At 39.7% G+C, this 12,340-nt stretch overlaps 1 protein-coding gene across 13 annotated transcripts in view; it reads right to left on the minus strand.

Annotated features, from left to right (window-relative positions):
- Plch1 (phospholipase C, eta 1) overlaps positions 1–12,340 on the minus strand; it is a 215,574-nt gene that overhangs the window by 51,673 nt on the left and 151,561 nt on the right. For all 13 annotated transcript variants that reach the window (XM_063281791.1, XM_063281797.1, XM_063281796.1 and 10 more), the window contains 2 exons: positions 6,975–7,068; positions 4,877–5,080 (listed from right to left, as the gene is read on the minus strand). In XM_063281791.1, the coding sequence (XP_063137861.1) occupies positions 4,877–5,080; positions 6,975–7,068 (298 nt within the window). The remainder of the gene's footprint in view (positions 1–4,876; positions 5,081–6,974; positions 7,069–12,340) is intronic.

The raw sequence follows: 12,340 nt of genomic DNA on the forward strand, positions 1-12,340 counted from the left end.
CAGAAAGAGTAGCAGCTTCCTGGTTAATACTGGATCAACAGGGCTTGAATCGCCAACCTGCAAGCTATAGGAACTTCAGTCATTTACCTAAATCTGTGCTGACGTTTCCTCTTAGTAACTTACTCCATACCTCCCAGTGCTCTGGGGCTTAAATGAAAACAGGACCTGTCCACAACACAGAAGCAGACGCGTTTTTCTTACCACAGTTCATTGAAGTTCAAGGTGACAACCCAAGCTCCCAATATGAAAATGATAAAGTACGAAGCTGCCCAAGCTCATCAGGTAAGTATAAATGGTGTCTTTAGCAAAAACTTCCCAGAAAGAGTAATTGGACACTTACTCTTCAGTTACAGTTCATTTTAATGGGAAGAATTTCAAGTCAAATACCAGGAGAGGCATTTGCTGGCATAAGCTAGTAGTGAAAGACTTGGAAACACAGAACCGCACCACGAAGCCCAGTGTGGCTTGTAGTACACTGTCAAGGCTGAAGCAGAAAGAATGCAATGAACCTAAGGCCAGTCTGTCTACACAGTGAGTTCTTGAACAGCCTGGGCCACAGTGGAAGGCCCCTACCTCAATACCCACAAACAAAAAGGCAACGAATAAAACAACATCATCCTGTGCCGGGGCCCTACATATTCTCAGACTGTGTGAATATCTGGGCCACAGGTGACCTATAGTCTTGAAGGGTCTCTTTGGTGATTGCCAAACAGAAAGAAGGTAAAGAGAAAAGCATGGTGCTTAAAAGCTCCCACTCATCTGAAAGTGCTAATACAACTAAAACCATGCATCCCTTATCATAATTTGTCTTAGTGTAATGGCTTTCCTTTTTCATATCCAGCCATAGCTGGAGGATTAGAAGTTTGGGTTCAATATATGAAATCGAGTATGGGAACACAATCAGGTTCAAATAGTGTTTTTAAATGAGAATTTAAATGCCTACCCCCATAGGCTCATGAGTCTTGGCACATCGTTTGGTGGAACTGTTTGTGAAGGATTAGGAGGTGTGGACTTGTTTGAGGAGGGGAGTCACTGGGGTGGGGAATGCGCTTTGAGATTTTAAAATCTCATGCCACACCTAGTTGGCACCGCTCTGCCTGGTGACTGTGTCTCAAGACGGAAGCTGGCAGCTACTGCACTCAAATATCATGCCTTCCTGTCTACCTTCTGCCACGTTCCCTGACATGCTGGTCATGGACCCTAACTAACCCTCTGAAACCATACGTCCCAATACATTCCTCATTCTGTAAGTTGCTTCAATCTTGGTGTTGCAAGCAGGATATTGATCTCGGACAGATAAGCAAAAGAAGAGAAGACTTGCATCCAAGAGACAGGAAAAGTAAGAAACAGAACAAAGGAAGTCAGTGGCAAGCTGTAATGTCATCTAGAGGGGATAGCCACTTTATGAATCCACAGAATGCATTTGGCATTTAAATGAGAGGCCACCTTCAGTGTGACTTCAGTGAGGCTAGGTGCCCAGGGCATGCCTATACACATCACATCTGGAAATGTTTTGAGTGTTAAGTGATCAAGGAGCTGAATAATAGCCGAGAGCTTAACACCACCTCAAGACCTGTTACGTAGAAGTTTTCTTTCATGTTAGTACTTTGAGCATTTTTAGCATTCAGTTATTAAGTCATCTGACTTAAGTCTCATTGGTAATAGTCTGGAAACTGCCGCAAAAATATTGTTATAGAATAAAACATAAATCTACAAAACCACTTTGAAGATTGTTATTTTATATAAATAGTTGGTTTGCTTTTTAAGATTTATTTTTGTTTTATGCATATAGGTGTTTTGCCTGTACAGACATCTGTGTACCACATGTGTGTATGGTGCCCATGAAGCCAGAAGAGGGTATCAGATCCTTGGGAATTAGATTTGTGTAGGTTTGTGAGCTGCTATGTAGGTGTGGAGAATTGAACCCAGGCCCTGCTATAACTGAGCTTCACTGCTCCTGTGTCAAAGCGGTTGAGTTTTGCTGAGAACATAGGAGGAGGTAGGCATACAGATTTTGCATCACTAAAGATTGTTTATAAAATTAATTCCACCCTCCCTAACTTATCAGTTCCCATTTCCTGATGTTTTCAATGATTTGTTAATCTTCTTAGGCTCCCCAAACAATTTCCACGGGTTATACACAGGGGGAGGGTGACAGCCTTTCCTACATTAAAGTTCATATACTCTTCCTCTCATTGAAGACAACCAATATCATTTTCCTTTCTCTTAAGTCTCACCCCCAACACACAAGCACGCATGGGTGTGCACACCTCCACACACACAAACAACAACCACCCCACACACATATCATATCATAAGAAAGATATTCAGCTATTAGCTATTGCCTGATGGTGTAACTGCCATATCCATAGAGACTTATGAACCCTTCGTCTTTTCAGAATCATTCTATTTAGCATTTGGTCAGAGTGCTGAGAAAAGTGAGCATTACAGCCACGTAGTACCTCGAAGTGCACACAATGTAGTCAAACACTGATCGTGTGACAGACAGGCCTCTGGAACCAGTGTATGTTAAGAATGTCAAAGGGTTCAGAGGGTTTGTGTGTGAGAGAAACAATAGAGTGTTACTAATAGGCTGTTCTGGTGTAAGTTTGCAAGTGCAGGACACCGAAAGAAAGGCAGACAGTGGAAAACAAGAAATTTATCAGGAGCTATTCACAGTCTATGCTGGCAAGGAATCTGCCTGTGTCCTAAAACTTAAATGAAACTGGATCCAAAAATAATGGATTCATTTACTTGGCAAAGAAAATCTGAAGACGGTAACATTGAGAATGTACCACAGTTATCATTGTCCTTCACATTCGTCCAGATTTACAGTGAGACACAGGAGAACGTGGAGCGCAAAGATATGAAAGAAATGCAGTTCAGTGAGAAAGAGAGAGGAAAAAATGCTTTAAAAACTGCTAAAACTGAGTGCAGGGCAGGTGGGGACAAACTGGTTATAATTATTAAGGAAGTTAGTGCCTCTCGGCTGAGGCATAGTTCAAACGGTAGAGCACATTCTTAGCATCTTGAGACCCTGGGATCAAGCCCCAGCTATGAGGGGAGAGGCATTAAGAAAAACCCAGAGCTTTGCACTAGACAGTAACAGGTGATATGAGGGCAAGACACCCAGACATGGCACCGTCTGAAGCTCCAGAATGAAACCCATGTAAACTCGTTTGATAACCTTTTGTTTGACATGAGAGTTTCTTTAAAAAAAAAAAAGCCCCAGGACATCCTGCCTGAGCCAGGCCGTGGAAGGAAGTCTTTTCCCAGGCTCAGCCACAGAAGGACACAGAGGCCACTTCAGCGATGGTCCAACTGGGCCAGGCTACATTTCAAACAATAGCAGAACTTAGCACTAGTCACATAGCTGGTTTTGTGGGCATGCAAGACTCAAGAGTAAAGCTGTGGAGACTTGCACCAAGGTTCTAAACATCCTTGAGGTCAGGCAACGCGTAGCATGGTAGGATTCCCTAACTAGGGCTCCTGTGAGGGAGCCTAAGCTGCAATGATGATCAGAAATATTAAAAATACCAGGGATATAAGCTATTCACTGGGTAAAGCTACAGAGGATGATTGAGGAAAACAAGCTCAAGAGAGAAACCACAGAAGTAAAAGGCAACAGAGCTCACAGAAACGACTACTCAGTGTTGTTTACATCCAGATAAAGCCACCAAGAGCTCAAAATGCTGGACATAGTGGTGCAGGGTTGGTGTTCACCCTAGTGTTCCTTTGGTCAGATCTTTCAGGGCTAGGCCCCCATTTCTCCATTTTGGAATGGTTATGTTCTCTGTGCCACTGTGTTATTTTGAATTGACAGGAGGCTCCCAGTTCTGAGGTATCTGAGTCTCAGAAGAAACTGAACGTTAAATAGTGTTGATTATTAAGCCCTTGGAGACTCTTGGGAGACAAAACGCATTTTCTATTATGAGGTTAAAATACAGAGATGTAGCTGGGCATGGAGAACCCTCTTAAACATGGATAACACTGTCCATGAATGTGGAGCTCAGACAGAATAACAAAGGTGAGAATGAGATAGCCTGATGCCTAGCTAGTGCTCATCTCTCTCCACTTCCTGGCTGTGGATTCAGCATGAGTAGCCACCTTAACTCTCACTGCCTTGCCTTCCCCATAGATGTGATCTGGTCTATTCAAGCAGTAAGCCAAAATAATTCTCTTGGAGCAAAGATTCCTTCACTAGTCCCCCAAATCAAAATTTGAAACTGACCCAACTCTGTTTGATAACTTTTATTTTACCCCACACTCTACTGGCCTCGATGAACAAACCTATATCATGCCTGTTCCTCAAGCAATAGAAGTCTCTTACTAGCAGTTTTATGTACATGCTCCCTGATAATTTGCAAGCTCTTCAAAAAATAATATCACATCTTACTTATATCTCTTTCCTTATCACTGAAACTGACTAGCAATTTAATAAATATAGACCATGAAGTCTCTTATTATTATTATTATTATTTTGGTTCTTTTTTTCGGAGCTGGGGACCGAACCCAGGGCCTTGCGCTTCCTAGGCAAGCGCTCTACCACTGAGCTAAATCCCCAACCCCATGAAGTCTCTTAAAAATAAATAGCTCTCCTAAACTACTTTTGCTGTTGTTGTTTTTTAAATTATTTTAAAATATCTTTTCAGGAAGGTTATTTTTCTCAGATTTTTTTTTTGCATTTCAAGGTATGTTTCTCAAATGTTGGCACATTTTATTTCTCTGTCCCCTATGATTGAAAAACAAGAAAAGAGAGAATAATGACTTTATAATAGAGAAATATCTCTAATTAGTATAGAAAGAGCTTTTGAGCCTCTGTTATTCAAATGGCATATTAACCAATCACACTTGAGCTCAGACAAACTATACTTACCTTCCACGCATCGACATCCCTCTTGTAGCACCCGTGCATACATGTCCACTTTGGATTGAGAAAGGAGCTGGTCCCCAGTCAGGTATGTGTTATGAGAAGAAGCAATGTAGTAATTGCAGAGAGGCTGATCCATGTCTTGGTATACTTCATGGTGCAAAGGGTTAAATACATCACAAGCAGGGCTACGCATGAAGTTCGTGAAACCTTCAAAGGAGAGAGTGAAATGACACAGCTTTTACAGAGCACCTAAGTAACTGATGCCAACAGAGACAAAAAGGTCAAAGAATATTCATAATCAAATATCAGGACAATGCTCGTGACACCTGGGGCAATGAGAGATTTGCCTGTTGACAAATCAAAAAATATGACTTTGGGGGAGCAGCTATTTAAGAAAACTTAACCTGCATCCTTAAAATACATTTATTAACTATTAAACTCAAGTTATGCCTATGTAATGTGCCCTCAGAGATGATCAGTATCATATTATAGCCATATTAAACTTCAATCAACAAGCAGCTGGTAAGTTGTTACAATGTTCTGAACACCAGCACATGATAAAGTCTTAGGCCAAACTTTAAGTACCGACTCAATTCAGAGAGTGACTAATTATGAAACTTGTTTTGGAAAAAATACTTCCACATAAATAACTTTAAAATGATGCTTTGTTTGTATAGGAAATGGATGATTTTTCTGTAACTTTGCTTAAAGCCTAAGTAGCAGAGGCAGCCATCATTATGAAATTTATGAAGAAAAATATAAGTGACCAGAAGTGGTCATTATTACGGCAGGTTGTTTCATTTCTTTGAGAATCGTTTGGCAAAATCCAATCAGTCAATGTTCTCTGAGGCTTCATAGTTTCTTCCTGGTGACCTTTATGTTTATAACTAGAGACCACAATTAATCGCATCTTTTGGGGAAGCCTCAAGAAAAATATTCATATCTAGGCACAGTCTTAAGAGGCCCAAGTTAGTTTGTATCCTGTTTTTAAAATAGTTTTAATGATAGGAAATTTTAAATTACTCTTGTTCATTTTAATTCTCTTTCACCCCAGGAAATAAGTACTTGGCATTAAAGATTCCTTATCAAGACAGTTATGGTGATATGAGCCTGATTGCTACACACACACACACACACACACACACACACACACACGCATACACACACATGCATACACACATACTGGCACACACATGCACATATATATGCATGCACAGTATGCATACACACATGCACATGCACACACACATACACACTAATACACACATACACACACAAATGCATACACACACATGCACACACAAATGCATTCACACACATATGCACACACATGTACACAAACACTTGCACACACACACATACACATATGCACACACACACACACACACGCACACACACGCGCACACACATGCATGATGGGAGCAGGGAAATTCCAGAAGTTAACAGTCAATTGTGGCTTTGCATGTTCTTGGGGAAAATTGAGTTTTCCTGAAATCTGCATGAGAAATCCCATAGCCTATAATTTATATTTTAAAGGCACATAGCTTATACATACCATAGCTATATTTATAACATGTTTTTAATGTATAAATCTTAGGGGATAACTTTTTAGGGAATAATAATAAGTAGATTATTTAATTTCTTTTGGTCTTATTTCTCTTAGTTATTAAACAAAGTGGTAATATTGACAACACTTCTGTTTCTAATAGTTTCCTAAAACTCTACCAATTGGGAAAAACAAACCAATTCCTAACTCTTTGTCTTTTGAAAAAATGTTTATTTTCAAGTCTCTACTTTTGTAGATTAATCGTTTAGAGGCCAAATTTTCCTCCTGCAATCATCAATACATGACTACTTCCAAAATAATATTATCCATTTGAGCAAAGTCCAAATACTTCTTGGCATTTACTACACACAATGGTGCTGCAAAAATGAGAGAAAAGCAAAACTAGAGATCTGCTTTGCAGAAAAATATTTGCTTCCTGAACTTCATTTAATTGCCTAAAATTTTACGAATATTTCCCAATTTTGCTTCCTAAAAACAGTAATAAAATTTAAAGTAGCAGATAGGGGAGACAGAGAGATTAGGATCACTGGTTACCTTCTATACCGAGGACGTTTTTCACTTTGTTTTCTTCAGAAACTTCGAACTTCTTTATGACGTCCAGACAATAGTCCAGTGTGACATTACTCATCTAAAGAAAGCAGAATTGAAAGAAAGCACCTGCAACTTCATGAGCCATGTCCCTCTGTCTGCAGCACGATGTACGGACCAGCGCCCCCCACTTGATAGTTCAGAGGGCAGCAGGAAGCACTGTCTGGAGTCTTCAGGTTCCTTTTTCCTTTTATCTTTGGAGGATAATTATGATCTTACCCTGCCTAGGCATCCATCAGCTTTAGTTTGTGAACACACCCCTTCAACTCTTAGCCAAATGCTCTTTATGAAGGAATAGAAGAAAATTAATGCAAAACCATTGTTCAAAACCCACTCACAATATAGTAGCTATCGGCAAAATAAGTGAATTTTACATAAAAACTAAACTGTGATAATCACAAACATATGTGGAAAGAAGATTATGGTCTGTCAAAATAGGACGTCTTCTAAGTAGATTGAGCTGTGTGGGCATTCTTGAAGAGTCTTCTTCTGAGCAATCAGCTATGGAGATTCAGGAACAGGAAAGTGAGGAAAAACTGAACAAAGAAAAGCTAGCTGAGAGTGAGCATAACAAAGGACACAGCCACTAAGTGGCTTTCATTCAGATCAGCCAGTCCACAGAAACCAGGTGACTTCAAAAGCCACTCCCTTGGGCATTTCTACCAGCTGGGGCAGTACTGAGGGTCAGGGAATGCTGTGGGGGAACCTTCTGTAGCATCAACAAGGCAAGGCTGCACATGCTCTTATCCCAGTCAGCCTCAAGGCTGCTGCATGCATACATACACAAGAAGGGAGAGTAAACTCTTTAGAAATAATCTTTTTTTAAACAGCAACATAAAGGATGAGGGCAGGCTTGGAACTGTAGCTCAATCGAAGAGCACTTGCCTAACATTCAAAAATCTATGATCCCTAGAACACATACACAAAAAGGACATTAAAAAAAATCCATTTGCTCAGGATTCTAACAATGACCTTTTAAAATGCTGATAAGTAATGATGAGGGAAGCCAATCTTGCAAGCCAATATGAATACTAAAAACATTATATTTATTATATTATTGTTATATAGTATATTCATCAAAGATTCCACTGTCTTTTAGGTTCAATGGGCTTTTAGTAAAATCTAGAGTTTTTTTTATTAAATCATCTGTTTAATAGGACTTAAATAGAAATCTGGTTAAGTAAACAGAACTACAAAGCCCCCAAGGTACTCCAGAGACCTAGAAGGCTGTGAACAGCTTGTCTACTATGAGCTAGACAGATGTCCATATCTCATAATATAAAAAGAAGCACACTAGTAACTTTATGCACCATGGAAAGGCCTGAGTCCCCTTTGCAGTTATTCATGGCCTTTGTTCCATGGTTTACTCAGGTAAACCGCCAGCAGCCCATGAGATCTAGAGCAAGGTACTCACACCAAACTACACACTATTCTAGAGAAAAATTAAGGGGAGAAGAGCAGAGAATTCATTATCATAAGACCAAAACCAGAATTAGGTTTTATAGAAATCACACTTTAAAAATATTCACTATATTAATAAGCATATTAGTAAAGTCACCACAAAACTTTTCTTGAAATAACTTTCTGTCAACTACAGTTTGAAGTACTCCGTTAAGGACAGCTGAAGGTTGAGTGACTCCACTCTCATTCGGCCCCACGGCCTTCTCATGTAAGTACCATCTCGACAGCATGACACAATTTTACTCCTAGGCCTCTCTTTGCGATGCCTGCTAGACTTGCATATTTCTATCAAAGCAAGATAGCAATTACAATCACCTTTGTTTTTAAATGTGCACAGTGTACACAGGTGCCTGCTGTAGGAAGTGGACGAAGCCCCGAGCCTGTTAATGTGAGTCCTGAGTGGATTGTGTGCTGGCTGTTGAGAGAGGTACGTATTCTTAATCGCTAAGCCATCTCTCCAGCACCTACATTTGTCATCTACACATAATGCTTTCTACCTCAGCTTATAGATAACACAGTGGATGCAGAGAATAATTAAGGAGTATCACAAAAGTCCCAGAACTGTAAGAAGCAAGAACCAAGGTTCACATTTGGATCTCCTAGATTTTAAGTCTAAATGTTTTTCTTTCATGTAGATCTAATCAAGTGATGTTGTCTTCATTTCTACTAAATTATTTGAAAGCTGTTTGGTTTTTCAATATAGCTGAAATTTATGAATCGTTTGAAGCTGTTACAATTTTCAAACCAGTTATTGGATTCTGATTCGTTGCATGTTTAAGACTGGACTCATTCTTGTTCTGTTCACTACTGTATTTTAAAATCATCCAGAAAAGAAGTCCTCACATTAGAGGAAAACACACACAATGTAGAGGAGTTACAGGAAGCAGTAATCAGTTTGTAAAGGCACCCACATTCTGACCCTGCTTATCTTTAGACTTGGTCCTGTGGAGCTTGATGCCCCAGACAAGGAGGATGCTTAGAGGGGTGAGGTGGGAGTGGCTGGGTGGGGGAGCACCTCAAGGGCAAAGGGGAGGCAGAGGAGGTAGAGGGGTTTTTGGAGGGGAAACTGGGAAGGGGGATAATATTTGAATTTGAAATGTAAACCAATGAAATAATTAGTGTAAATAAATAAACAAATAAATAAGTCAAAAAAAAAAGAAAAGAAAAGAAAAAAGAAACACATTTCCAGGGAGAGAACCTTCCCAGAGTCAGCAGGGTAAATACAATATTTCTCATGGCCACAGCTGAAATAGAATTTGCAAATTTTAACATTGCTGAACTTATTTTTATCTGAATAACTCGGTCTACTATAGAGTAAGTCAAAGTTGTGGTATTAATGACTAAGTACAATTCTTTTTGATAAACCCAGACTCTTTCCTCCAGAGGCAACAAAGCTAATACTTACTGTTTGTTTTGGAAACAAATCATCACCTCCTTGTGTTTATGCTCCTTTCCATTTTATACATGTACCTGTTGACTTATTATGTTAAACGCTATGTAAGACCGTCATCTAACGTCATTTAATATAAGCTCTCTTGAGTCCCCAAGGCTTCCCACTTTGTCTATCATCCCACTGTGCATCTACCTAGCCCTATATAGAACTTACTAAATAATCTGGCCTTTACATTATTCCAACTATGCGAGCATTGCACACTGGTGGCTCTGCTGTGCAGTAAAATTTAATAGTCTGCCACAAATACTTCCCGTGATTCTAATGGCACCTTGGCATATTTTTCCCATAACAGAAAGGGAAGACGTGGCCCTGAGTTCCACTGTCCCCTTTAATAACAGTGCCTCTTCTAAGCTTGTCTGATTTAGAGCTCTGAGGTGCTTCGGCGCTGACTTCCGGAAGAGATGTCTAACAAAGTCAGATGGCTGCACTTTACCACTGTTCTGTACGTATTCAGTGACTTATCTTGCACACGCACCTTCTTTGACGGTTTATCGAGGCAGAAAACTCTAGGTTGGAATCACCACTCATGTGTTCCTCGGCTTCCAAGTGGTTTTGGGAAAGTCCTGATGTGGTGCTTATGCCAACCCTGCTTATTCATCCTGCTTTGGTTTAATTCAGTTAGCTTTATTTTTGTTTCGGTTTTTTTCACTTTAGATTTGCATCTGAGTGGTTCATCTTTCATCGTGTTGATGGTCCTCAACTGTCTTCTCTGGAGATTTGTCTCTTTTTAAGCTTATCACTTTTTATATTGCTTGATAATTTCCTCCCAGGTCCTCATCTGTTCTCCTCCCTCCGCTTCCTAAACCCTCTACTGTGCTTACCTCTCTGCTCTCAAACTTGAACTTGGAACTCCTTTATCCCCACTCAACCTTTTCTCATGGTGTCTCATTCTCAGGTTACGGCTATAACTGTCTCATTCTGATGACTTTACCAACCAGCTTCTGACATGTCCTTTTTCTGTGCTGCATCTATTCCACCTCTGCTAAGCTTCTTGTTTTGATTTGTTTGTTTACAGTTTTTTAATAGTACAGGATTTCCTCACTCACTGCTGGTTAACCTCAGCAGTCTTAGGGTTTGAGTGTAGAAGAAAAAAAGTCGAAAAGATTCACTCACAGAAGGGATAGATGACAAACAGCTCTAGAGAGGGCCCAGTAGAACACAGGTGAGAAGGGGAAGGGGATAAGCAGAGGGAGAATTTACTGGGGTAAAGGATAGGAAAAGAAGGGACCACAAATGACAGCAACGATGTTTAAAATTATTTAAGGACATTTAAAATCAAGTCAATATTTAGTTGGACAGAAGATCTGTATTCATGAGCACAGCTCATTCCTGGCTTTATTGCGAGACTCTTAGACCATGCTACTACTGTATTTGACTTCTGATATAAGTTACTTTCTTAGGATGGAACCCTCCCACACACAAACTTGGTTGTTACTTTAGGGCTATTATAACTATTATAGCCAACAAGCTACTGCCTTAAAGCAACACTTATTCTGCTGTGGTAATAAAACCAGAAGTCCAAAACCAAGATGTCAGCAGCATTAGCTTCCCTGGGGGCTCCAAGGGAGAACCTGTCAGCACCTCTCCTTGTAGCATAAAGTGGCGTTCATCTCTTGGCTTGAGGAATACTGGAGTCTCCACCTCCTCCAGAAGGCCTTCTTCCTGTGTACCTTTTTCCACTGTTATTTTATGAAAACTCTCACTTTGGGTTCTAATGTCTACCACAACACACAGACATTCAATTTAGCTCCAACACATTCACTGGTACTAAGAATCATCACTGAGATCTTTGGGTACGAATATTCAATTCACTATAACTGGTAATGCTACCATAAGTTAAATTTCTAATATTCTACCTGGTAAGGATGGACTTGGGTGAAACAAGAATCTATTTATTGGCCAGTATTTGATATCACAGAATATGTAATACCACCTGCAGCCAATAGTGCTATTTTCTATTGCAACTGAGCATATTTTATAAGGTGAAAAATCCCAGTGTTTATAAAAAACTTGTGTTTTAAAAAGATAATGGATCAGTGACACAGAGACCCAACTGCCTCAGGTTGTCCCATTGAAGAAGTTTCAAAACACAAATGCTATCAAGTTCTCTAACTGCACACTTTAGGTTGTCATCAATAATTTTTATTCATCCTAAAGAATGCTGAATGGCACAACTTTCCAAATTTTTCTGTATGTACTTAGCTATTTCTTTAAAATAAATGACTGCAGGTAAAATGGATCAAAGTTTGATAAATTCTGAAAAATTTCAGTCTTGTAAAAGTGCCATACTGAATAATTAGACCGTTTACAAGCTAAGTAGTTACTATGATCGTTAATGTTCACTAAATTAATGGGTCAAAATAATAAGCTTTTGGCTTACTTTTGCATTTTTGATGAC

This window comes from Rattus norvegicus, chromosome 2 (genome assembly GCF_036323735.1).
Source record: "Rattus norvegicus strain BN/NHsdMcwi chromosome 2, GRCr8, whole genome shotgun sequence".
NCBI lineage: Eukaryota > Metazoa > Chordata > Mammalia > Rodentia > Muridae > Rattus > Rattus norvegicus.